Source organism: Lampetra fluviatilis, chromosome 41 (genome assembly GCF_964198595.1).
Source record: "Lampetra fluviatilis chromosome 41, kcLamFluv1.1, whole genome shotgun sequence".
In the NCBI taxonomy this organism is placed as follows: Eukaryota; Metazoa; Chordata; class Hyperoartia; order Petromyzontiformes; family Petromyzontidae; genus Lampetra; species Lampetra fluviatilis.
This window is the reverse complement of record NC_136315.1, coordinates 9,734,208-9,759,989: the sequence shown is the minus strand read 5'-3', so window position 1 is coordinate 9,759,989 and position 25,782 is coordinate 9,734,208. Positions and strand designations below refer to the sequence as shown.

Sequence of the window (25,782 nt, the reverse complement as noted above, 5' to 3'; positions counted from 1 at the left end):
TTTCGGTAAAGTCGCGTAGTTAGAAAATAAAATATAACTGTATTGCATTTTCTTGGTTCTTTCGGTAAAGTCATGTAGAATGGAAATAATAAAATAATAAAAATAAAACAATAAAATAATTCTCACGACGTTTCGGCCACAACGCAATTATTTTATTATGTTTTATTTTTATTATTTCCATTCTACGTGACTTTACCGAAAGAACCAAGAAGACGAATCCCTGCAGTCACGAAAGCTTTAAATCGAAATATTATTGCATTGTCTGTGACGTCACGTTCTAGATGAGGCGAAGGGCGGTACTTAGGAGGGGGCGGGGCGAGCTTGGTGGTGTGGGCGGGGCTCGTGAGAAGCGGGGCCACGTGGGGGAGTGAAGTGGGGGGCGGTACTTAAGAGAGGGGCGGGGCCACACGGAGGAGTGAAGTGACGGGCGGGGCGTTACTAAAGAGAGGGGGCGGGGGTACCACGGGGGGGTGGAGCGGTACTTTTGAGTGGGGGCGTGGCCACGCGAGGGGCGGGGCCAAATAAGGGCGGTACTTAAACTGGGAGGGGCGTGTCTACGCTAGGGGCGGGACCACGCGTAGGAGTGAAGTGGAGGTGGGGGGCGGGTTCGAGGCCTTGGCTCGGGCGGCATCAGGGAGAGAGGCAACAGCAGCAGCAGGGACCGCAAGAGCAACAGCAGAAGAAGTCGCCATGTCGTGCAGCCGCTCGCACACGGAGAGCCGGGCCATCCCCACGCGGAGGGTGCTGCTGAGCGACGCCTCTCAACTACCTCACGACTACTGCACCACGCCGGGCGGGACCTTCTTCTCCACCACGCCTGGGGGTGCGGCAGCAGCGGCAGCGGCGCCACGCGTGGCTCCCTCCATCATCATCTACACCACCACGAACACCACCATCATCGTCAAGCGCCACTCTCATCAGCAGTAAACGCTATCGTCAGCAGGCACACGCTCAGCAGTAAGACTGTCATCAGCAGTAGAATTGTCATCGGCACCGTGACCAGCACATGGTCGCAAGTTGCATCATGGTCGGCATCGGTCTCGTCCTCTGGCTAATAGCGCGGTCAGCAGCAGACACCAGCTGGTATCACCACCCCCAGCATCGCGACTGCTATTGCACCGTCTTCATCACTATCATCATCAGGAGTATCATGAGTAGCACTACCACCATCATCAGCCTGCAATAATAGCACCGTCGTCATCACCAATATAACGACCACCATCAGCAACACGATCGACATTAACATCACCACCATCGTCACAAACATCGCCATCACCACCGTTACCCGCACCAACATCAACCACCATAAGCACCACACTCGCACACTGCTGTTGTGGTTGTTGTGTTGTTGCTTGCGAATCTCGTGGGGTCGCCTCGCCTCTAACTTGTGGGTGGTGGTGGTGGGGGGTGGAATCGCGTCGCGATGTTGAGGTTACACGGCGAGAGAGGAGGGGATCGCGTCTTGTTGTGCCCCGAGGCCTGAGCTCGAACCCAGGAGACGCCTTTAACCGCAGGCACACGCCGAGCAACTCTCACTCGACCAGGACCCGTCATTCACAACCACCACCACGTTGTTACAGCTTGGGGAGGGTGGGGGAGCCGACATGATGATGAGTTTAATAACCGAGACCCGGAGAGATGTTAACTCCCTCGCCTGGGACGCAGGAGGTCGTGGGTTCGATCCTGACGACGCCTGCTGCTGCTGTGTATTCGGAGTGTGCGCTGTCTCTCTTCTCGCCCTTTTGACCATCGTGGATACCACCACCACGTTTCGAATCGACATGGCACGTTACGAGCACTTGGCCGATGTAAATGTCCACGTGGTGATGAGCCACTTCGTTGAGTTTGTCGTTGTGGCCAGGCCGCTTCTGAAAGATAACGAGTTGTATAGCAGCTAATTGAGCCTTGCCCGGCTAAATAATAAATAGTTTAAAGACTTCAGAGTTGGCCTGCGGCCCATGACCCCGGACTTATTTGGCCAACAGGGTTCTGGCTCGAACTGAGAAGCTTTGGATGAGGGGTTTGGGGATGAGCCAAGGAACACCGCCCTGGGTAGTTGCGTTCTGGGTTCAGACTCGGGCCCCTTCAGTAAAACAAACACCACCTTCTCTGGTATAATGATAACTTTTGTAAACAAAAAAATACGTAACATTCTGCTTAAATGCGCTTTTGTGAGAAGTGTAGCGAGAGGCGGGCCACGTTTCGCACCAATCGTTATAACTGGCAGCAAACACGAGGGGAGTTGTAAATTAAAAGTTGAAAAACAAAGCGGGAGCGGAGTTTCGTTGCATACCGCGGGGGAGGGGACCCGCCTCGTGCTGCGGCCATGCTTCCACGCCGCTGCCGCTTCATATATAAGTGCCGCTGATGATTCTGATGCAGTGGGGAGGCGAACTGCCCCCGTGCTTTTGCGGTGTTATGCTGCTTCTGCTTCCAATCATTGTGCCGCTGTTAATTAGTCTGCCATTGCTGTTTGCTTCTATGGATGTTTTTTTATTCATCTCTCGACTTAAGCGATTGCTTAAACTTGTACTGATACTCGGCTGCTTCAGCCACTGCGTATTTGTTTCAGGTTATTCTCCCGTCAGCTGCTGCCATCTCCTTGTTTCAGCATCTGCTTCTTGCTTGCTTCTCTCTTAAAATCCTGCTCCTCACTGCTGCCCCTTGCTTCGGCCTCTGCCCCTCCCTTGCTGCTGCCCCTTGCTTCGGCCTCTGCCCCTGCTTCTCCCGTCAGCTGTCAAGGAAGCACGCGTCAGTCACCACGTGTTTACGTTTTGTGGAGCGCATCGGCATGCCTGCCGTTCGTGGCGCCCATTGGCTGCTGACACGTCACGTGAACTTCCACGGGTGCATTGCGATTGGCTCTGGCAGCACGCCCCCCCCACCACCTCCCCGCCCCTTTACGCACTGTCCCACACGTGACTTGGGGTGACGTCAGCACGTGTCCCCAGCGCGAGCACGTGCTCACTGTACTTGTTTTTGTCCAGTATCTGTAGCTCCGTTTTCTTGTTTTAATTGTGATGGAGCACTGCACGTGCAGCCCTGTGGCAGTGCCACGCAGTGTCAGTCATGGGGGGTGCCTTGTTTATTTTAGTTCTTGAGAGTCCCTTGAGATGGAATATCTCGCTTTTAGCAAGAGTTTCCAGGGTGTCCGCTGACAGCAAACACGTATACACAGCATTTAAATAACGTATAAGAGTACATGTATGCCATGAATCGTACTTCGCCGCACTTTCCAACACGCTGGATGCGAAGGTCGGGTTCAGACATCGATCGCGACTGAAGTTATTCGTGGCCTGGAATCTAACTCTTGATTTCTAGCTCGGAGCGCTTAACCACGGCCAACGTTTACCGCACTCGCCGACATGGCAACAATGGCCTTGGTTTCTTTTTAAAAAATCCAACTTTGGTCTTCATCCAGAAGTGGATAGAAATGTCAGATGATGACCTTACTGTGACGAGGGAAGCCACATTGTGTAGATGTACAGGCCGTGATGTCAAGTCAACTGCTGGATGATGGACTCCTTGCGGGCCTTGACGGATATTTGGTCATACTTCGTCATCCTGGTCGGTGCGGGTAGGGGCAGTGCACAATGATTGTGATTGTTTTGAGCAGGCAGTGAAGGCACCCATGGCTGGACTTGCCAGGTGAGGCATCTCTAAAGCACACGCGAACGTGAATTAGTTGACGCGTAAACAACTCTTGCGGTTGACACCAAGTGGCGCGGCTGTAACAGAATAAGCATCAGGGGAGCTGCTGCACCCAGCAGCAACAACATTCGTCTCAAATTTCATCGTCTCGCTGTGACCCCGACAGTTCAAGTACAACTCGGGGGGAGGGGGGTGGTGTCTGTTTGTTTTTCTTGGTACTTTAGCCACCTGTGCGAGCTGGCTCGGCCCAGTGGCTGTTGCAATCGCGCGGTTTATTGATGTTTACAAGGCACGGGGCCCCCGTCCATTTAGTACGTAACGCATGGAGGGGGGAGGGGGGTGAACCCAAATGCGTACGCTGCGTATGGGGGGGGTCTACTGACAATGTACGCACGCATAGGAAACGGGGGGGGGGTGAAGCCTCGATAATAATGCAGCCGGCGGTGGACTATCTGTTTGCTTAAACACGTTAATATTATTAATCATTGATCGTTTCTGCGTGGATTAAATATCGGCCGTTCTATAGGATGGGAGGAGGGGGGTCAGGCGTACGTACGCAGGTTGGGGGGGTGTAAAAAGTCCGCGTGTGTACAGGGAGGGGGGGAGGGGTCCAGTTTTGACAGCTTTTTGCGTTCCTACTAAATGTATGGGGTCCCTAAGGAGTGTAGTGTGGCGTCAGGGATAACACACGTGTGTGCCCCCGAGCAAGGAGAAGCCGAGTTCAGTTCCCGACTGGGCAACTGCTTTGCGTGGAGGAGTTTGTGCGCTCTGCCGTCGCTTTGGTCGTAGGCGGCTTCCGCGTTCTCCGCAGATTCTTCCCGTAGCTTACACAACAAAAACTACGAAGCAAATTTGAGAACCCACTGGATACGTCTTTCTTGAGCTGTGATATGGGTTTCCTGGGTCGATAATAATTAAAATAAGGAATACGTCAGATATGGGTTCGGGGGGGCGTTTAAATTCTGTTTACGTTTGTGGATTTGAGCTTGATAGGTTGATGTGGTCTGATGGCTCTGGACACTTGTAACGCTATCATGTGCATCATGTGCACAGAGAGGCTGCGGACAATTCCACTGCTCATAAAACGGTTGCGACAGACGGGAGCGAGCCGTCAACAAGGGCTATCTGGCAATCGGCATCGTGTGATCGATGATTGTTTGGCAGATGGGGCCGCCTGTGTGTTTTCGAGTGGTCACGTTTGTGCGAGGTGGAAAACCAAGCACCCGGTGCCCCCTACCTCTCGTTACGCTCGGTCGAATTCGCCGTGAGGCAGTCGACTGGGTGACTGATCCAGCACTTCGCTAATTGAATCCACTCGCTCGCTCACCTGAGGCCAGTCGCCTCGACTCTGTTCTCTCGCTACTGCCGCGGTTTCTCTTCCTGTGATCTTCGCATATTGATCCCTCCACCCGTGGTGGGAGGACGCGATCTCTGCTCGAGGCTGCTTCATCTTTCATCCCCGTTGTGTTCGCTCGCCACACTGCAGGTCACAACAACGCTCCTCTTTCTGCTTCTTCCCTCGCTCTGCTCCACTTTGGGATTCCCTCCCATCTCTTTTCCCAAAGCTCTTGTGACCTTGCACATTTCAAGAAGCCTGTTAACTCTTAAGCAGTATCTACAACTTTGATAGTGATGGTTGTTGCTGGCCATTGTAACATGTGGTGCACTGCGGGCCACTTTGCGACTGGTTACTCGCAATTATCATTTATACATTTGGAATTTGTTCCATACTTATAGCACAAGACTCGTGAGGGTGCTGAGCTTGACGGACTGCAGTACGTTTGCAGTGTTGGCCGATGTTGCCATGTTTTCCAAAGGAGTATTTTGCTGTGGAATTGTTTCGACTTTTGGTAAATGTGTAATCGTCATGTGACGTCAGGCGATCTTTGGCGTTCACCGTGAAACAGACGGCGTGTAGCATTGGACGGTTTTACATGTGCAGTCATAACTAAGGCGGCCTACCGCAATCCTCTGCGACAAGTGGCCAATGTGTTACCGTTTGCCACTGTTACGTAAAGCGCCAATGTGCCAGCAAACCGGCCCACCGACTTCATTGGATGTTGTTGTTCTCCTGGTTGTGGCGGCGGCGGCCACTTTGGGACGTAGGCCAGACCCGGGGTGGGAAGGAGCCAGGACGCCCAGGGGCCCGCGGTTTATTGCAGAAGTTTATCTCGTAGAATGAGCTAGATAAATAAGCTTACGTTATCCATTACTAGGGTTGTTGAGAATGGTTTTTAACGTTGTTGGTAACTGACGGAAAAGAACGGGTTAAAACGGTTACTGATTTACCTAGTGTAGACACATTGTTTAGCAATAAACACGTTTGTTAACATTTTTAATCGAGAAACGAAGGAAGCTGCCGCGGTGTCATAGTTGGTGCACTGAATTTGCAACCGACTCACTTCCGTGGAGGCCACTCCATCGGCAGTGGCGTGAGCAAGCAATTTCAGGGCTGCACCTTTACCCCGTAACTGAGAAATGAGAACATGTTTGTACAGCGTGTGCGTGCGTGTGCCAATCGGTGTTTTGACGAAAATTCACTGGAAAACAACCGGTTCCTGACTTTGGTAACCGGTTATCGCCTGTGGTCAACAGCAATTACCGGGTAACTGTTAACGGGCCTCACCCATTACCCATCCCTGAACTCTGTGTACTCACGATCATTGCAGTGTGAAAGTACGTCGTGTGTGTGTGTGGTATTCCCATGAATCGCGTTTGTGTCTCGTGGTCTCTGGATCCTTGTCTTGACTTGGTCCAGCATGTAAACATCAGCTCTCGAGAGACGGAGAGAGGTGGCTGGCCGCGGTTCTGACCCGATGTACCCAATCGTGCAGTTCCAGCCTTCGTAGAAACTTGCAATGGAAATTGCACGAGGTCACAAGGTTAACCGCGGGATCTTTGTTGTTCATGAATACGTAACCCGCTGTGCAAGGGTCTGTTCCGTGACCTCGCGGTGAACGTTTGCCACTTCACATGGCCTCAGCGTGCACTTGGTCTGTCACAGGCTTCATGGGTGACATTCACATTTGGCACTGAACAGGGGCTGCTGTTGCGTGCGCGTGATGCTGACCACACCACTGCTTAAACGAAGCTAGTGCGCTAGTGCGTACCAACGCTCAAAGGAAGGAGCAGTGACAGTGGTTAGGGCAGTGCGCTGTTAATCCGCTCACCAAGTTTGATTCACGGCAGAGGCTACCATCAGTGGAAATGATTTGAATCAATCCTGGGCCTCTCCTGTTTTGCCTTTCAATGGGTGCTCTGATGTGACGTGTTAACATCGGCACTGGGGAGGCTGAGGCAGCCAGGCGTGGTGCTGTGAACACCACCACCCTCGTGCTCGCTAACATCACACTTGCCCCAGCTGTCTGTACGACTGGAAGGGGTGGTCGGCTGGGGGGGGGTGCGTCACGGCGCAGCGGCAGTAGTGCTCGTCCTCGAGGTCTCGTCTCAGCTCGGCTCCAGGACTGCGGCGATGTCGCCGCTCTCTCTGTTTCTCTGTTCTGTTGCGCAATGTGTCGCTCGGCCCGTTTCTTGTTTGTTTTTATTTTGAAAGCCGCGGAAAGCTGTTGAGGTTTGTCATCGCTTGAAAGAGGACACTCAACGAAAAACTGAAATCTGCAGACCTCGCTCCACCCCTCCCACAAAAACAACCCGCCACTCCCACTGACTTGGCGCTGGCAACAAAATGTGCGGCGTCATTTCCTGTTGCCGCAGCCCACGAGGGTATTGGTCGCGCGATTTGAGTATCGGTGCGTCACGCTGGCGGCATGTCCTGGCACGTGCCGTCCGTCCGTCGGTGCCGTGGCCTCTGGGTTCTGGCCGGCGGGCGATGGGGACGGGCGATGGGGACCGCACGAGACGATAACTGGCCTTGCTTTAGTCTGCCCAGGCTTTCGTTCCCTTATCCACCGACTCTTTGCACAGATACAGACGGCGATGGGCGGTGTACTAGGCCTATGGAGAGACTGTGCCCCCCTTTGTGGATTGTGGAATGTCCACAGTTGGCGGGGGGGGGGCAGTGGGAATGAGCATTGGGGCACGGCCACTTGAGCAGATGCTGTTTAGTTTCGCGTCTCGCACATTAAGCCGTGTCCGAGCTCGATGCGTCATTTCATTGCAACCTAAATATAAAATACGACATAAGCTTAGCATTCACCCAGCGAACAATGTCGGAGTTGTTGATTTACCAGATTTGAATGGGATCGTCATCATTACCCGTGACCCCAATCACGTCGTCTCTCGAAAGCATTGTTGCTAAGCAACTGGATGGGTGACCACCTTTGGTTCTTGCCAGGCGTTGTAGATGTACAGCTGTGAGCTGTGGGCCAGGAGTGTCTCCTCTTCGTATGCAGCGTCTGCTGGGTATTCTCTGGGTTCTCTGCCCTTTTTTTGTCCCTGGCTAGAAATAACTCCTATGTAACTGGTATTGGCCAATCATCCCATTGCTGCACAACTCAGTTGGGATTGCACATGGCAACATCAGTCCCTTCTGCGAACATTGGCAGGACTCTTCAGTCAGACTTTCCTTTGTAAAACAAGGGCGGTAATAACAAAGATTAAAAAACAATTGCATCCACGAGCTGGACGGCACAACTGGTGAACACCTACGAAGCGATGGGTTAACAATAATTAACATTTAGTTTTGGCGCATTTGCATCCGTAGATGGCAATGCACCTCTCGCCCCCCCCCCCCCCTGGCTTGCGCGATGGCACCACACGGCACCCCACGCAACGTGAACCCTGTTGACTACGAGCGTGCGCCCGCCAGTATGTCTCGCGCGTAGCCCGGCCCCATCGGCTCGCCGTAAGAAAATAACCGAGACACTTTAGGCTCTCGTGGGAAGATAAAAAAAACCCCACAAGTTTTGCAAGAAGCGTTTGACAAGAAGCAGCGGCGGTGGAAATGACAAGTCCTGTTCTGCCTGTTTCGCTTGCAGAAGGCTTGGGAGTGACCAACTCGCACTTGTGGTTGCCTGTGTACAGTGTTGGATCGGAACGCCATGTGCTCACCCGCCCGACCCGAGCTGGCTTTGCAAACAAAAGCAATGAGGAGGAGGAGGCGGCGGTGGCGGCACTGCCAGTGTTGTTGGGGCGACCTTGTGTGCTCCCTGCTCTGGCACGCGGCGCTCGAGCCTTTTGGCCTGGTCACGTGCCGCATTTTTGTACAAATTGTCAAATGCCTCTGCCCCCCCCCGCCTCAGCTCTGGCTCTGCCTGCATCATGCGGGGGGGGGGATCTTGAATGGCACGTGTTGTGGTGTTAGGGGGCGCTTCTGCCATGGAGCTCATTACTGCAGCAGCTGATTGAGTCAAAACAAATCTGCGAGGAGACACGATGCTTTGGGGTTGGTGTGGTCTGGCAGGGTGGGCACCTTTCTGAGTGGGGTTTGCAGGTTTTCTCCATCTGATCTGCATGGGTTTTCTCCGGCTCCTCCAGTTTCCTCCCAGGGCCAAAAACAATTACAACACACGTCATTGGTGTTGGGCAAACATCTCTCCTGTGTAGCGGGACCCTCCCGGAAAATAAGTGTGGTTGGCTTTCCCGAGTAAATAAATAGTTATTGTTTATAATGAACGACGGCGTGGCGCAAGAGGGCGGTGTTTTATTTCGAGGCGTTTGGTATTTATTTTGCTGCTCTTCAAGATTTTTATTTTATGTCGCTGGGGGGACTTTAAATCATCCCACGTGGCTTGGAGGAAATGCACAGTGATGCATTGTGTGTACCCCAGAAACGGCTGCCAGGCCGTTTTCGTAAAGAGGCGTTGGATATACTCGCGCCGTGGTGCGGCTGGATTGGTGGCTCGATAGTTGACGCACGGTGCTGCGAACCCAGCAACCAGCGTTCGATTCCCCACCCCGCACGCCTACCATGTCAGACCACTCCCGGGAACCCCCCCCCCACTTCTGCATCCTGCACTGACCAACTTGGGTGATGTATGATCATACAACCCCCACATGATGACGTACTGTGTGGGGAGGGGCATTCATCCAGCAGTGTTGTCGAAGGGCTGCAAGCCATCATCGCATTTAAAGTTGTATTTAAATAATTATACATTTTTCAAAAATGTTGATAAATGACTCTTGGGGAAAGAAAAAAACATCGCTGCCCCCTACTGTGCGAACTCGGTGACGGCTGAACACGCGTCCGCGTGCGCCGCCCCGCTCCGTGCTCGCAGGCACCCGCATCATCTACGACCGCAAGTTTCTGATGGAGTGCCGCAACTCGCCGCTGGCGCGCACGCCGCCCCCGCTGCTGCCGCACATCCCCGGCGTGACCAACCCCCGGAAGAGCTCCCCCACCGCCGTCGTCAACGCCGCCAACGCCGCCGCCAGCGCCGCGGCCAGCGCCGCGGCCGCCTCGCCCAACGTGGGCGGGCAGCAGGCGGCCACTCCGACCGCGTCGCCCACCAAGGCGGTGGCGGAGAACAACGTGGCCAACCACACCGACAAGCCAGGTCGGCACCACGTCTGCACGTGCCGCTGTGTCCGTGTGTGCGTGTGTGCGTCATTGTGCCCGCGTCGTGCATGTGTGTGTGTGCGCGCACGCGGTGTATGTGTGTGCGCGCGTCATTGTGCACGATTCGTGTGTGTGTGAGCACGCAGGGTGCGTCATTTTGCGCGTGCGGTGTGCGTAATTGTGCATGCAGGTGCGTTCGGCATTTTGTGTTTGCGTGCAGGTGCGTGCCTCATTCTGTGTTTGTGACAATTATTATTTGAATTGGTCCTGGGCCTCCCCTAGGTCGTCTCGGCCTCAAATGATTACCTGTTGCAGTGTGTAAATATCGCCACTGGGGAGACAAAGACGGCCTGGCGTGGTGCTGGCCACCCACCTCCTTGTGTGCCGTGCCGGCCTTCATAGGTGCTCGCTAACAGCACTTGCCCCAACAGTCTGTTAAGGCTACACGGGGGGATCTTTGTTTTTGATCGCGTTTGAGGGAGTGATGGTGTAGTGGTTGGCGCTCTTGCGCTCTGAGCCCAGCGACCTGAGTTTGATTCCTGGCCACGGCTAATATCAGTACCAAATATCTCAACAAATCGACGTAAAAAATGAGTGCGTGGTGCAATATGTAAACATCAGGCCTCGGGAGACAAAGGTGGCTGGGTGTGGTAATGACCATCACCCCCTACATTGCTCTGCTGCCCTGAATCGGTGCTCAGTAACAGCACTTACCAAATCTGTGTGGCCATGGGAGACGTTTGGCCTGCTTTGTGCAATCTAATAGTGTACCTAGCCTGGCGCAAGCGCCGCGGTAACGCCACGGACGCTTTCGGATGAATAGCGACGGCTCTCGTGGTCTGTGTGTCTAGTTCTGGTTACGCAACTCCTTTGTGCCGTGCCTGCCTCAAAAGGTGCTCGCGAAGCATCATTTGGGCCTGCAGCGTGATTTGGCCGAGTGGTGGTGTTTGCACGTGGACGTGTGTGTGTGAGGTGGGGGAGAGCCGTCTCGTCGCTGTGTGTACTGTGCTCTAGTCCTCTACACCCAGGTTCGATTCCAGGCTGTGATTCGCAATGTTTCATCCCCGTTGCTCCATCGGCATCGCCGTCATGAGACCCAACGTCCCCGTGCAGAAGCGGATACTGCAGAGTTGGCTCTGAAATTCTTTCACCTGACTTTTGGCCCACGCATCCTAGGGGGGGGGGGGGGGCAGAATTTCCCCACCCGCTCTTGTCACAGAGTACGACGTTCATCCACGGCACCGATATTCAAAACCGATATTTTTTTTTTATTCTCAGCGCTCCACTTTGGCCAAGTTAAGTGCAGAACCGAATTTCACGTTGTGGGTTTTATTTTATGCAGTCATGGGTGACCCAGGCTGAGAACATCGCCCCACAACGCTTGTAGCCCCGCGTTACTCGCCGGCGGCTGAAACCTGTATCGTAACCCAAGTTCACAGTTAGTCCCAGCTCAGTGCTCCGGCCTCTTGAGCCATGCGTCCATCTGTGAACAAAACTCACAACGGGCTCTGCCTCCACGGGGGGAGGGGGGAGGCCAAGAATTACTCCAGTATTTGTCTGAGCCGTTGTTTTTTATTTGTGGAGCTGCTGCCAGTGTCGTTGTGCTGCCGTGCACTTGGCTATGTTCCGCTTGCCGCTTGCATCACCGGTGTCCGGGGGTTCTCTCGAGGAAGTGGGCTCTGTGTGTGTGTCTTTGTTTTTGTGGGTGGGTGCGTATCAGATTTGTTTGTGCGCTGCGGGCAGCAGTGACTCTGTGGTCAGCACACCGTTACGAACCTGGTGACCTGAGTACGATTCCACGTGGCCAACACCAGTCGGTCCTGGGCCTCCCCTAGGTCGACTCGGCCTCAAATTAGTATCTTGTGCAGTGTGGCGCTGTCCACCCACACTCGTGTGCTCTGTGTCGGCCTTCGCAGGTGCTCGCCCAACAGCACTTGCCCCGACAGTCCGTTAAGGCAATACGTGGATATCTTTGTGTGTGAGAGCAACGACGGCTGTGTTTGTGCTGTGTTTGCCGGGCCACGCCCTGGCGCACTGACTGACGTGGGTCGTCTCTTTCTGTGTTCCGTGTTTGCATTCCGACATGCAGGGGAGGATGCTCAATTCGAGATGGACATCTAAATGGATGTCTCGATGAAGATCCCAGCTGTTCCACTCGACAGTTTCCACCGCGCTCGTCTGGCTTGCACCCCGTTTCAGTCGCCCCCGTGCAAGGCGAACCGATGTTTTGTGTTCTAAGAAAAAAAAAATCATGAAAAGTTGGCATTAAAACGGACACGTTATTATAGTACTTTAGAAAAGCATGCTACTACTCCTGCGCTTATATTGTTGCCTTAAGGTAATCGTGTCTGCTCTCTACTCTTTTTTTAACCTAGTTTATTCAACCGAGCAGACGATTAAAGTCTACTTTTTAATTTGAACCCAAAGTTTAAAGACAACTTGGCTTCGAAAGGAAATGTGGCCATGGTGCCGTGTCGTTTCTGGCGTGTAACGGTGCCATCGCAAGTTTTGACTTTGCTTAATTTTTTTGTTCTAAAAAATGTGTCGCTCAATCATGGCAATTGTTTGTTTTATTGCTATACAAAACGACCTCCATGGAATACGGCTGCAAATGGACTTGGCGAAATGTACGATTGCGAAACTTTTTCGTAGTTGATATGGGCGCGTGTCCTTGGCTGACGTCTGTGCAGAGTCTCTCGCTTGCTCGGTTTCACCGTTTCCTATCAAAAGCATGGCGCTCGACTCGCAACCAAACTAAAGCCGGAACGATTCTTTATCGACGTTTTTAAAAGGAGTGCATTTCAGAAACGAACTCCCCTTTTTGAAGGTGTTAACTTCACAGTCAATTTTTTTTTGGTTCGCCAAGTCCCAGGATTGCCCCCCCCCTCTTACCCGATGAATCCACCCGAGACGCTTAAACGTTGACGTAACTTGGGGGTGGAGCTGTTCTCTTGCAAGCTCCTCGCGTCGCAGGAGCCGTCGTGCGGTGCGGAGGAGGATGATTCTGTGCCTCGTTGAGACTCCCAGTCCGGAATCTTCCACAAATCCTTTCTGAAAGGTCGGTTACTGTGCCTCGATGCAGGACTCTTTTTGGAACGTGCTTGTTTTGGATTTGGTTCCTGCGCTCGTTCCGCCTTGATTTAAGCCCGGCAGGAACGAGCCTCTCCGTGTCTTTGCAACGATCGGCGGTGTGGAATTGAGGACATTTGAAGCCACCTGCCTCCCAACCAGCATGGAGAAGTGTGCGCGAGCGTGTGCGCTCACAGAAGTTTCTATCGATATTGTGGATTTTTTTTACAGTTCGGTCAGTTAATGTCATTGCAAGTGGAGGTGCTAAATGATTTGTATTTTTTTTTTATCTCGTAACCCCGGAACTTGGCTCTTACCGAGAGGTGCCGCGTGCCTTCACGCCCAATGCAAATTTTAATTTTAAAAATTGTGGCGCGTTCAGGCGACACGGGCTCGCGAAATCTTTGGTTGAACTAAATCCCGCCCAGGTCAGGTGCCATTGACGCGAGTTAAATTGAATTACCTGGTCATATTTCTCAGCCTCTTGTGACCAGTGGCCAATCGGGGACTAATCCTGGACTGTGCCATCTTGGCCGCAGGGTACCGTGGATTCTCCCGTAACTTGCGGCGTGAATATTTGTAAACGGAGGTTTCATTTCTGTCCACGCGCGTCTGCGAAGTTGCATGCTCGCGAATTGCGAGTGGACGGGCCTCGCCATCACACGGTGGTGGCGTCGAGACGCCCCCCACCCCGGGAACCACTTTGCGTCGGGTGAGTCCGCCGGCCTCTCCCGTTAGTCCGGAGGCGCCGGCTGCGAGCGAGCGTCGTGTTCCTAGCGAGCGCGTCGTGTTCCTAGCGAGCGCGTCGCAGGGGGGGGGTTGTCTTGGTGCGTTGCCAATCCATCCGTGCGACGGCGTGCTTCGCCATGCCCGGTCCTCCGTAGATGAGTTGCACGGAGGAAACCAACAACCGCCGTCTTCCTCTGCTAAGTCGACAGCGGCGTTGGCGACCTTGACCTTTGCCTCTCCGATGGGAGGGGCGGTGGGTCTGCCGCACAGGTCAAAGGGCACGTGGCGTACGGCGGTGACTCGTGCTCCTCGCCACAATGAGGAGGAGGGGTTGCTGTCGTGCAAATGCACTCCCTTAAAAAAAATTTTGGAAGCAGCAATTTTTTTTCTTGACTCTTGAAAAGTTAATAAAACTTTTTTTAAACAGCGGTGCGTGCCAAAACGGCCCGGAAGGGTTGCGAGTCTGCGTGGAATTTCTCAAGATTCTGAACGCGTGCACCTGCAGCTTGCTGTATGGGGGGAAAAAAGTGTTGGCTCTCTTCGGCTTAAACCGCAGCGACGCTCCCCACTCCTCCCCTCGGTTCTTGGCTTTTGTTTTGGACTTCTCTCCGGAAAGGGATGAGATGAGGGCGAGGGACCGATTTACTTTTGTTCCGTGGAGCCCGTGAGGGTGGGGTGGGGGAGTGTGTGGGTGGCAACAAATGCCCTTGTTAATACTGTGATTGTGTTTGACTACCAGCCGGAGTCGCGTGCGAGAAGTTGAAATTGTGCTTGCGTTGAGATGAATGGGATGTGTACAGTTCACATTTCTGAAATTAAAGGTTACAACAAAAAGGTGAACAGCAGCACCACGGCGTTGGAGCGTTTTGTGCGTCGTGGCTTCCTGTGAACTTTTCCTCGTCGATTTGCTGCCCCCCTCCATCCGTGTTGAAGACTCGGTCGAGACCACACACACCGCGACCGTCTCAACCACCACACTGCATGGTACAACAAACATCCACTCGCCACACTTCAACCACCACCACTGCAGGCCACAACGCACATTGCTCAAACACTCGCTCACCACACTGGGTTCAACCACCACCACACTGCAGGTCGCAACAACGACATCCACTCGCCACACCACGCCCAACCACCACCACACTCCAGTCACAATGCACATCACTCCTCCACTTACCACATCTACACTGAACCACCACTGCAAGTCACAACAATGAACATCCACTCACCACATTATGCTCAACCTCCACTCACCGGTATCCTCTCTTCCCCGAGCTCTCTGGACAATGGCTCAAGTCGAGAAACGCGTTAGCTTCTTTCTCTGTTTATTTAGCGCCTTTGTGAACTTGTACAAATATATCGATACACTCAGACACTAGGAATGGGAGGCAACCTATTGTAGCCTTCGCCAGGTTACAAGGGGTAACTACACTTCAGCCAGGACAGCCAACAGAGACTGCCTGGCTGACGACGCCGAGAAGGTGAAGACGGTGACGAAGACTCCAGCAGCCCGACGGGATCCCACTCCAAACAACAGCCCCGAACCTTCGCTCGGGGTCTCCTTTTATCCTCCTGGCGTGGCCTCGCTCTGCCCCTGGCCACGCCCCCCTTGAACCTACTCGTGAGCTCCCGAGCTTACCTCACGTGCCCCCTCTATCACCTTTGCCCCACACCCCCCTCTCTGCTTATCACGTGACCTGACTGACGGGGATTCCTGCAGTATAAACAGGTACCTGCGGGGTGGGCTGGTAGGAACGAATAACCAAAGAATATAAACATCATGTATTATTACACTTGTTTAGCCAGGAAAGCCTCACTGAGTGTAATGTTTTTTGTAGGGTCCTGCCAAGTGTTTGCAGTAGGGGGCGATGTTGCTACACCTAATCGGACGATACGAAGAAAGAGTTTGAGGCCTAGTTCTAGGCTTTAGGCCTAGCTGTAGGCTTTAGGCCGCTGTGACTTAATTTTTAATTCACATTTTTAATTATGAATGTAAAAGCTTTAAATGTAAATGTTTCTATTTACAAACATCAGGGAATGTAACATTGTTAAACATTAACTCCCTTTCACACACGCGGGGGTACGATACGAAGGGAGAGTTTGAGGCCTAGTTCTAGGCTTTAGGCCTAGCTGTAGGCTTTAGGGCGCTGTGAGTTAATGTTTAATTTAAATGTTTTAATTAAAAGCTATCTCAGGGAATTCTAAGGGAATGTTACACTTGTTTAGCCAGGAAAGCGTCACCGAGTCTAAAGGTTTTTGTAGGGTCCTGCCAAGTGTTTGCAGTAGGGGGCGATGTTGCTACACCTAATCGGACGGACGGACGATGTAATCTATTGTAGGCTGGTTCACTTCGTTCCTACCAGTAATAGTCTGATTACATTAGTATTTGAACGACTTCCTGGTCTCTGACCTGAAGATGCTCGGCGACGTTTCCAACGAATCTCAAGTCGCTGAATGTGGTCGTGATAATTGGCTCTTCGAGTCGTCTGAGAGCGAGCGGGGGCTCCCAGGACAGACGCGTGTGCACCCCGTGGCGATTTGCTTGGCTACGTGAATGGGTGGGGGGGTGAGCAAGCGAATGGTTGAGTGGACGGAAGGAGTGGGTGAGTGAGTGGACTGGTGACGGTGAGCGAGTGGGCGTCGACAAATGGGTGAGTGGATGTGTGGTTGGGTGATGGTTTGCTGGCGATAGTGAATGAGGGGGTGAGTACGGGTGAGTGTACAACGCCTGCGGTGGTGAAAGTCTACCCTGAAACCAGACGACCTTTCCTTTGGATCTTTCGGTAAAGTCACGTAAATGGAGAACATACAACAGATAAAAAAAAAACCCACGACGTTTTGATCGCAACACAAGCGGTGTTTTTTTTCCCCTGATGATGACCGCTTGTGTTACCATCGAAATGTGGGTTTTAAAAAAAATATTTTTTTTATTATTTTCTCTATCCACATGACTTTACTGAAAGAACCAAAGAATACGAATTCCTGCAGTCACGAAAGTTTCAGGTCAAAATTCAGACGACCACCTTCCTCCGTGCTCCGAGCTCCGTGCGAGTCTCTTCCACTCCCCTCTCGCAGGGGAGTGGAACTCGTTCCGTGCCGAGGGCCGCGCGGCACTGTGAGGACGCTGGCGGCGGGCGAGCCACGCGCCGCTGACGAGAACGACACTCCGCCATAGCCCAGGTCGCCCTCGCAGAGACAATTCGAGGGCGACGCGGAGATGACCACACGATGTTACACGAGTTGTGTTGCTGGGTGCGAGGTGTATTTTTTTTAATGGCTCATGCCTAAAACGTATAGAAAATGGATTTTATTCTCCACTAACTTTGCTTTTGTGACCAGGACTTTGTGTGAAGGAATGAGACAAGGGGCCGTCCATAAATGACGTCACGCGATTTTGGGCGATTTTTGACCCCCCCCCCCTCTTCGTCACACGGCGTCACAAAAAGTCAGACCCCCCCTCAAATATGACGTCACAAAGCTCTGCCCCCCCCAAATAAAACATGCTTCAAATCGCTTAAAACTATTGTCATTGTAGTGCGTATTTAATGTGGCGCTGCACTCTGATGTTGTAGGAGAAAACATCAAAAAGTATATTTAATTAAGTAGAACGTGTTGTCTATTTTTATTTAAAGTTGCGCATTTTGATGTGACGTCACACTTCTCACCCCCCCCCCTCGTCACACATCGTCACAAATGTCTGACCCCCCCCCCCCGAGGTTCGTGACGTCATTTATGGACGGCCCCCAAATGCACACCACGTTTTCTCATTGAAAATATGTACATTTCAAAATATCACTGTCCTGGTCACAAAAGCAAAGTTCGTAGGGAACAATCGCCATTTTTTGTACTTTTGAGGCATAAGCAATTAGGAAATAACACTTCCTACCCCAGGGACAATTGTTTTGTTTCGCAGTCATCGCAGCGTCGCTAGCCTCGTCAAGAATATGCGCCCCCTGCAGTAGCCCGATGATCAGCGCAGCCGACACGCACTTGGGTTAGATCGCGTAAATATATAAATGTGTCGTTAAACCCGCCACCACCCGACACAGCCAACTAGTAAGGGTCGTCACGTCAACAGAACGTGGCCAATTCGTCACTCGTACAGCACTAGTGCATAGTGTAGTGTATAGTGTAGTGTATAGTGCAGTGTATAGTGTAGTGTATAGTGTAGTGTGTATAGTAGTGTATAGTGTAGTGTATAGTGTAGTGTATAGTAGTGTATAGTAGTGTATAGTGTAGTGTATAGTGTAGTGTATAGTAGTGTATAGTGTACTGTATAGTCGTGTGTAGTGTATAGTAGTGTAGTGTATAATAGTGTATAGTCGTGTATAGTGTAGTGTATAGAGTAGTGTATAGTGTAGTGTATAGTGTAGTGTATAGTGTAGTATACTAGTACAGCACTAACCGGCGTGTTGGAGAGCCAAGCCACAACATTTACAATCTGAGTACGACGTTTCGCCAGTAATTACACCCAGCTTCATGAGGCAACAGCCAAAAATGGACGTCGCTCTCCAACACACCGGTTAGTGCTGTACTTGTGACGAATTGGCCACGTTCTGTTTAGGTGACAACCCTTACTAGTTGGCTGTGTCGGGTGGTGGCGGGTTTAACGACACATTTATATATTTACGAGATCTCACCCAAATCAACTGTATTATGGATGCTATTGCTCGCGAAAGCCTCCTCCTACTACTGCTGCGTGTTACACTGATCTGTCTGGCGTGACCACCTGAATGTGAAATTGCAGTTGTCGCTTCTGCATCGACATCGGCAGCCGTGCGACAACAACAACAATAATAATACGACGCAGGGGAGATGCTCGCGGCGCCGGATGGAGATCGTCTGCGGCAGTCTCGAAGTGGGGGCCTCGTGTGGCCGCGGCGGCTCACGTGAAATCAAGTTGCGGTCGCGTCCAGAATGTGGCCAACAGCCCCGCCGGGGCCTAGAACATCGGGTGTTTGGTGGTGGTGGTGGAGGCCTAGAACATCGGGTGTTTGGTGGTGGTGGTGGAGGCCTAGAACATCGGGTGTGTGGTGGTGGTGGTGGAGGCCTAGAACATCGGGTGTTTGGTGGTGGTGGTGGAGGCCTAGAACATCGGGTGTTTGGTGGTGGTGGTGGAGGCCTAGAACATCGGGTGTTTGGTGGTGGTGGTGGTGGCCGGGGCGGCGGTGGTCGCCGTGTGGTTGGAGGGGCACGGCACGGCGAACACGGCCGACACGAGCGCCTGGTAGACGGCGGCCAGGCCCAGGGACACGAGCAGCCACCCCTTGCCCTCGTCCTGCGGCCACACGCCCGGCACACCGATACACTTTTAGTTCCCTTACTCGACTTAGGATCACGCGGTTGACAGTCATTGTAGTAGTTCGGGCAGGTAGGTGGGGGGGTCACGCCTTGGTTCCCCTACACGTGCCGCTGGACGGGAGGTGATGGGCGAGTCTTTTGTGGGGGTCATTGGCAAAAATATCCAAACGCGTCCTTGAAGAGCGGGAAATCCAACATCCGAAGTGTTGGAATCCAAAACGCGCTCCTACTCAATAAGGTTCTAACAGTTGCAATTGTGATGCGGTAGGGGACAATTCATGCTGTGTGTAATCCTCGCTGAGTAATGTTATAACTACAATTGACGGGATCTCGGAGGTAGTTCTGCGATGTCAGCTTCCGCAGGGCGTTCTCCACCACACGGAGCGACGCGCCACTCAGATGCGTTGCCCCGTGGCGTGACGCCGGTCACGCGAGTGGGTTTTGTTATCGGAAGACTCACCAGCACGCCGCTCTTGTACCACCAGAGCTGCAACGACAAGACACGCGCACGGGGCCACTCGCACCAACTCGTGCAACTGTGTTCTCTGAGTGTGCTACAAAGACAGATCCCCCGTGTAGCCTTTACAGACTCTAGGGGCAAGTGCTGTCAGCGAGCACCTATGAAGGCCGGCACGGCACACGAGGGGGTGGGTGGCCAGCACCACGCCCAGCCGCCTTTGTCTCCCTAGTGGAGATGTTTACACATCGCACCTGGTACTCATTTGAGGCTGAGTCGACCTAGGGGAGGAAAAGGACCGGTTCGGATAATCGTCACTGGTGTTGGCCGCCGGATTCGCAGTGCAGCGCGCTAACCGCTACACCACCGCTCCCCGAGACCCCCACCACTGACCGGCGGGGTGAAGTATGGTCGCATACACCCTCGCGACCCTAATATCACGCGCAATCATTTGGTGACATTAACGATAATAATCGAATTCATGATGACACCCATGACGAGAATCTTTCTTAGTCTCCTGCTGCACAACAGTAGGAACCAGGAAGAAAAGCCACGCGTACGCGTGGCTCCTGCGTAGTGGTCTGGTGGTGATGCTGATGCTGCATTGGCCCTGGTGCACAAATAAACAAACGCTCAACACGTTCCGCAATACCACTGTGTGGCCTTAAAAGGGAAAATGTATAATTTGTGACGTTTCGGGCAATGGCCTTTAGTTTACGTGCTATAATATCGTTTTATCTTTTAAAAATCAATGTATATTGGGGGTGAAAAAAATGTATTAATATAATTAACATTACAAGCTGAAAAAACTGGCTAAATTTGGTCTTCATGGGAAGTAATGGGATCTTATTAAGATAATGGATAGACTGGGGGGGGGCACCCCTTTTATATCGAGGACACGTGCTGGACTGGTCGGTGGAACATCTGCCATGCCCTGAGCACACAGACACAACCAGGGAGAGTGTGGGGAGAGCGTGGGGAGAGTGGGTGGAGAGTGTTTAGAGAGTGCAGGGAGAGTTGAGAGAGTGGGTGGAGAGCGCGGGGAGAGTGTTGAGAGAGTGGGGAGAGTGCTGGGAGAGCGCGGGGAGAGTGTTGAGAGAGCGCGGGGAGAGTGTTGAGAGAGTGGGGAGAGTGCTGGGAGAGCGTGGGGAGAGTGTTGAGAGAGCGCGGGGAGAGTGGGGAGAGTGGGTGGAGTGCGTTGAGAGCGTGACCCCTCAGCTCGTGGTGAGCGTGCCCAGGGTAAGTGGTGAGCCGCACGCCACCGCAGCAGCACTCACCATGAAGAGCCACACGGAGCCGCTCACTGCAACAGACGGAGACACAAACAGCGCGACGCGTCACTGCGCTGAAAATTACACTTCGCCAGGCGCGGTGCGTCCACGAGGGGGCGTTGCGGCGCCGCCCCACCAAATACTGTTCTATACATAGTGTTGTCGTGTTCACATGTTTCAATACAATGATTCTTTCAACGTGGATTGTTTCTTATTAGAAACGGCTGCAACACCGCCGTATAATTTGTCTCTGGCGGCTTTGAAGGCGTTCCGAGTGAGAGATGTCCCACTTCAGTCACTGCCATCAGCTTTTTCTTGGTTCTTTCGGTAAAGTCACGTAGAAGGGAAGTAATAAAATAATAAAAATAAAACAATAAAATAATTTTCACGACGTTTCGGCCACAACGCAAGCAGCCGTCGTCAGGTGAAGACCAGGTTTGTCGGGGAGACAGCGTCTGAATGACGCTGTCTCCCCGACGCTGTCTCCCCGACAGACCTGGTCTTCACCTGAGGACGGCTGCTTGCGTTGTGGCCGAAACGTCGTGAGAATTATTTTGTTGTGTTTTATTTTTATTATTTTATTATTTCCCTTCTACGTGACTTTACCGAAAGAACCAAGAAGATGAATCCCTGCAGTCACGAAAGCTTTAAATCGAAATTTAACTGCCATCAGCTTCTCACATTGTGGCCACGCCGTTTGAGACCCAATCAAGGGCGGTGAAGAAGTCGCCCGCGGCTGCAATGAGAGACGATGTCACGGCGCGAGGTTGCGCTGTGCGAACACCGCAGGTCACGGCCTACAGGTGGATGTAGGACGGCGTGTGGCTGGTACGGTGCGGTACGCGGTGTCTTGATTGCCGTGGCTAATTTGTTGAGCCGTGTCAGCTGATCTGCAATTGTTCTTTCGGCTTTTGGCAGTGCCAACGGGGTTGTGTAGTGTGGACTTGAGGGTCATGGGGACAGCATTTGAGTGCTTTGTTGTTTTGTCGATTTGTGTATAAATGCCTACCGTTGGTAGATACGAGAGCTGTATCACTCTCACGGGAAGGCCGATAACATGACGAGGTGTTTCTTCACTACGACGCTCTCTTGTCAGCAGAGGTCACTCACAACAGCCCCACATGAGCACAGCAATCGCCCCCGTATCGTATCAACGCGTCCTGCAACTCAACCGTGTCATTGTGTCCATGAGCAGCCTACACATAACCTGCCCGAGCCGACTCGCGACGCAGGGAATTCATCATCAAACACTGACTTGGGTTGGATCGCGTAAATGTATATATGTGTCGTTACACCCGTCACCACCCGACACAGCCAACTAGTAAGGGTTGTCACGTAAACAGAACGTGGCCAATCCGTCACTAGTACAGCACTAGTGTATAGTGTAGTGTGTAGTAGTGTATAGTGTAGTGTATAGTAGTGTATAGTGTAGTTTATAGTGTAGTGTATAGTAGTGTATAGTAGTGTATAGTGTAGTGTATAGTCGTGTATAGTGTAGTGTATAGTAGTGTATAGTGTAGTGTATAGTAGTGTGTAGTGTAGTGTATAGTGTAGTGTATAGTAGTGTATAGTGTAGTGTATAGTAGTGTGTAGTGTAGTGTATAGTAGTGTATAGTGTAGTGTATAGTAGTGTATAGCAGTGTATAGTGTAGTGTATAGTAGTGTGTAGTGTAGTGTATAGTGTAGTGTATAGTAGTGTATAGTGTAGTGTATAGTGTAGTGTATATTGTAGTGTATAGTGTAGTGTATAGTGTAGTGTATAGTGTAATAGACTAGTACAGCACACCGACGTGTTGGAGAGCCAAGCCACAACATTTACAATCTGAGTACGACGTTTCGCCAGTAATTGCAACTGGCTTCATCAGGCGTAGATGTGGTGACCACGCTTCTGCGCTCTTTCGCCACGTGGAGGGGGGTGGTTACTGAGTCCACGGGAACGTTTTGCATGCGCATTATGGGAGCCCTTTGAACTGATTTGTGTCTGCGCGACATTGCCGTGCCCCCACGCGGCAACGCGGCTTGTTCACGCGGCAACGCGGTTTGTTCACGCGGCAACGCGGTTTTTTCACGCGGCAACGCGGCTTGTTCACGCGGCAACACAGTCGGTTCACGCGGCAACGCAGCTTGTTCACGCGCCGGTCGTCTGTTCACGCGGCAATGCAGCTTGTTCACGCGGCAACGCGGCTTGTTCACGCGCCGGTCGTCTGTTCACGCGGCGGTCGCCTGTTCACGCGGCAACGCAGCTTGTTCACGCGGCAACGCAGCGTGTTAACGCTCCGGCCGTCTGTTCACGCGGCACTCACGCGCCACGCTGAGGGCCAGGAAGGCCATTTCGGGCTGCCGCACCAGCGTCGTCGTGGCCGCCCCGCACACGATCGTGGACACCTGCGGCGAGGGGGGGGTGAGGTGAGGGGGAGACGAGGGGGGGGTGGGGGGCGAGTTGGGGGGAGAGACGAGGGGGGCGAGGGGGCGAGGGGGTGAGGTGGGGGGGAGACGAGGGGGGGGCGAGGAGACGAGGGGGGGGGGGGGGAGACGAGGTGGGGGGGGGCGAGGGGGGGATCATCAGCCGCGTGTGGTGGGACCGAGCTCACACGAACGCAAAGAAGTGCCCCCCCCCCGCCTCTCAGACCGCCGTCTCCGCTCCTGCTGCCGCCTCGCCCCCTGCCCACTCCCCCTTCCTCAGCGCAGAGTCCGCCCACTGGCATCTCTCCGTGCAGGTGGCACGACCTGTGTGACACATTTCTCATGTGAAGACAACAACAAAAAGGGCCCCGTGATTAGCCGCTGCCTGATTTGTGCCGAGAGCTGATCGAGCCCGCGGCCTCGCCCTCGCTGATCGTGACTTGTCACGAGGAGCTACTACACGTGTAGTAGTAGCTACTACTACACGTGTAGTAGCAGCTACTACAGCTACTACACTACTGTAGTAGCTACTACTACACGTGTAGTAGTAGCTACATATGTAGTAGTAGCTACTACACGGGTAGTAGCTACTACAGCTACCACAGTACGTGTAATAGCGACTACTACTACATAAGTAGCTACATAAGTACGGGCCCCGCACTTTCAAGGGCCCCGCGCTAAATTATTTCAAGCTATCAATACCGGTTCAGGGATTCTGCACTTGCTGTATTACGATAGTACTATACCGCCTTCAACTTTTATGAACGACTGGGTGTTTAAGGTTAGCGATTTGTCGTTTTAGCTGGCTGTATATCAAATAAAAAAAATACAATTACTTTACTGTGCAAGTTAAACATGTATGTGTTTTAATATTTACGTGTTTTATTTTAGTTAGGGCCCCTTCATAACACGCATGCGACAGGCCCGGCACGAGCTTAGTCCAGCACTGCCCTCGAGTCGAGTGCGAGCGCGTTCGTCGGCACGGGTCCCGTGAGCGACTGAGCGGTCACGCGCGTGACCCACGAGTGGTCGCCCGGGTTAATCAGTGGCGCGTGCACCCCGCAACTCACGCGCACTCGGTAACGCGTGGCACTCACCTCATGACTTCATCCCAATACTGGTTGACCCGTACAGCCTGTACAGCCAGGTCTGGAGACACGTGTTTTGTATCCGATATGCTACATGGCGTCCCATTTACCACTCACTCAGCCACTCACTCACTCAGCCACTCACTCAGCCACTCACTCACCCACTCACTCAGCCACTCACTCAGCCACTCACTCACCCACTCACTCACCCACTCACTCAGCCACTCACTTACTCAGCCACTCACTCAGCCAATCACTCACCCACTCACTCACTCAGCCACTCACTCAGCCAATCACTCACCCACTCACTCAGCCACTCACTCACTCAGCCACTCACTCACCCAATCACTCACCCACTCACTCACTCAGCCACTCACTCAGCCAATCACTCACCCACTCACTCAGCCACTCACTCACTCAGCCACTCACTCAGCCACTCACTCACTAACTCACTCAGCCACTCACTCAGCCAATCACTCACCCACTCACTCAGCCACTCACTCACCAATTCACTCAGCCGCTCACTCAGCCACTCACTCACTGACCCACTCACTCAGCCACTCACCACAGTGCAGGTCACAACACTTCTCGCCCTGCTTCTGCCCTCGCAACGCTCTGCTCCCCTCCCATCTCCTATTCCCCCCCAGCCCCCCCCCCCCCAAGCTCTTTCAGTAACCTTGCTCTATTGAAGTCACGTGTTCACTCTTAATGTCACAACTTTGAGGTTGCTGTTTGTTGCTGGCCGCTGTGCTTTGGACAAATGAAAAAGCGGACCCCACCGCGTTCGTCAGATCCGCTCAGCTCCCGAACGCTTCACTGAGCCGAGCGCCGAGGTGTTGGCCCAGAGTGCGGTGGCTCACCAGGAGGAGGACGCTCACGACGCCGGCAAACACCTGGAAGCACAGCGCCTGCGGGGACAGGGCGGCAGCGATTCACGGAGCCCGCTCCGTGCATTGCCGCGCTCTGCACGGACCAGGCCACGCTACAGCCGGACACCGCACGGCGCCCCACGCTACAGCCGAACAAATACCAATTTGTCTTGGGTCAGATCGCGCGAGTAAAATGTTGTGTCGTACACCCTCCTCCACCCGACACAGGATGTAATGCTTCATTAGATTTTATTTTACTTTCGAGCAAAAAAACTACATTTGTTCCTCTGGAAATGTGGATGCTGTAGAATGGCTTAAGAATCAGCGGCTTGCACGAGAATGGTTGGCAGGTGTAGACTGTCACACATACTGGCTGTGAGAGTGATGTAGGTCCCTTACCCGCCGTGGGGTCTCCAGGGTCGTTATCTTCGGATCTTCCCTTTGATCAGCCATGACTGCGAGTTTCGATCCAGCTGCGAAAATGACT

General features: G+C 52.9%; 2 protein-coding genes across 2 annotated transcripts; one reads left to right on the top strand and one right to left on the bottom strand.

Annotated features, from left to right (window-relative positions):
- The first annotated feature begins 584 nt into the window (after positions 1 to 584).
- On the top strand, positions 585 to 14,751 carry LOC144946535 (eukaryotic translation initiation factor 4E-binding protein 2-like). The gene is made up of 3 exons (XM_078875514.1): positions 585 to 823; positions 9,828 to 10,106; positions 12,198 to 14,751. The coding sequence occupies exons 1-3, from the start codon at positions 691 to 693 to the stop codon at positions 12,227 to 12,229; spliced, it is 444 nt and encodes a 147-aa protein (XP_078731640.1). The 5' UTR covers positions 585 to 690; the 3' UTR covers positions 12,230 to 14,751.
- Positions 14,752 to 18,854: 4,103 nt separating this feature from the next.
- Positions 18,855 to 25,782, bottom strand: LOC144946614 (uncharacterized). Its single transcript, XM_078875629.1, has 6 exons — positions 25,695 to 25,782; positions 25,287 to 25,334; positions 23,239 to 23,320; positions 20,942 to 20,967; positions 19,668 to 19,694; positions 18,855 to 19,184 (listed from the first exon to the last, which is right to left on the bottom strand). Exons 1-6 carry the CDS (start codon positions 25,746 to 25,748, stop codon positions 19,029 to 19,031), a joined length of 393 nt encoding a protein of 130 aa, XP_078731755.1. The 5' UTR covers positions 25,749 to 25,782; the 3' UTR covers positions 18,855 to 19,028.

What these genes read in the sequence shown, in the direction of transcription:
- LOC144946614 (XM_078875629.1), bottom strand. Translation starts at nt 25,748, where the DNA reads ATGGCTGATCAAAGGGAAGATCCGAAGATAACGACCCTGGAGACCCCA. An exon ending in GCTCCGTGTGGCTCTTCATG is followed by an intron (nt 19,695 to 20,941) that starts GTGAGTGCTGCT and finishes TTGTCGTTGCAG; the next exon opens with CTCTGGTGGTACAAGAGCGG. An exon ending in GGTACAAGAGCGGCGTGCTG is followed by an intron (nt 19,185 to 19,667) that starts GTGAGTCTTCCG and finishes GTGTGGCCGCAG; the next exon opens with GACGAGGGCAAGGGGTGGCT.
- LOC144946535 (XM_078875514.1), top strand. Translation starts at nt 691, where the DNA reads ATGTCGTGCAGCCGCTCGCACACGGAGAGCCGGGCCATCCCCACGCGG. An exon ending in CTTCTCCACCACGCCTGGGG is followed by an intron (nt 824 to 9,827) that starts GTGCGGCAGCAG and finishes CCGTGCTCGCAG; the next exon opens with GCACCCGCATCATCTACGAC. An exon ending in CAACCACACCGACAAGCCAG is followed by an intron (nt 10,107 to 12,197) that starts GTCGGCACCACG and finishes TCCGACATGCAG; the next exon opens with GGGAGGATGCTCAATTCGAG.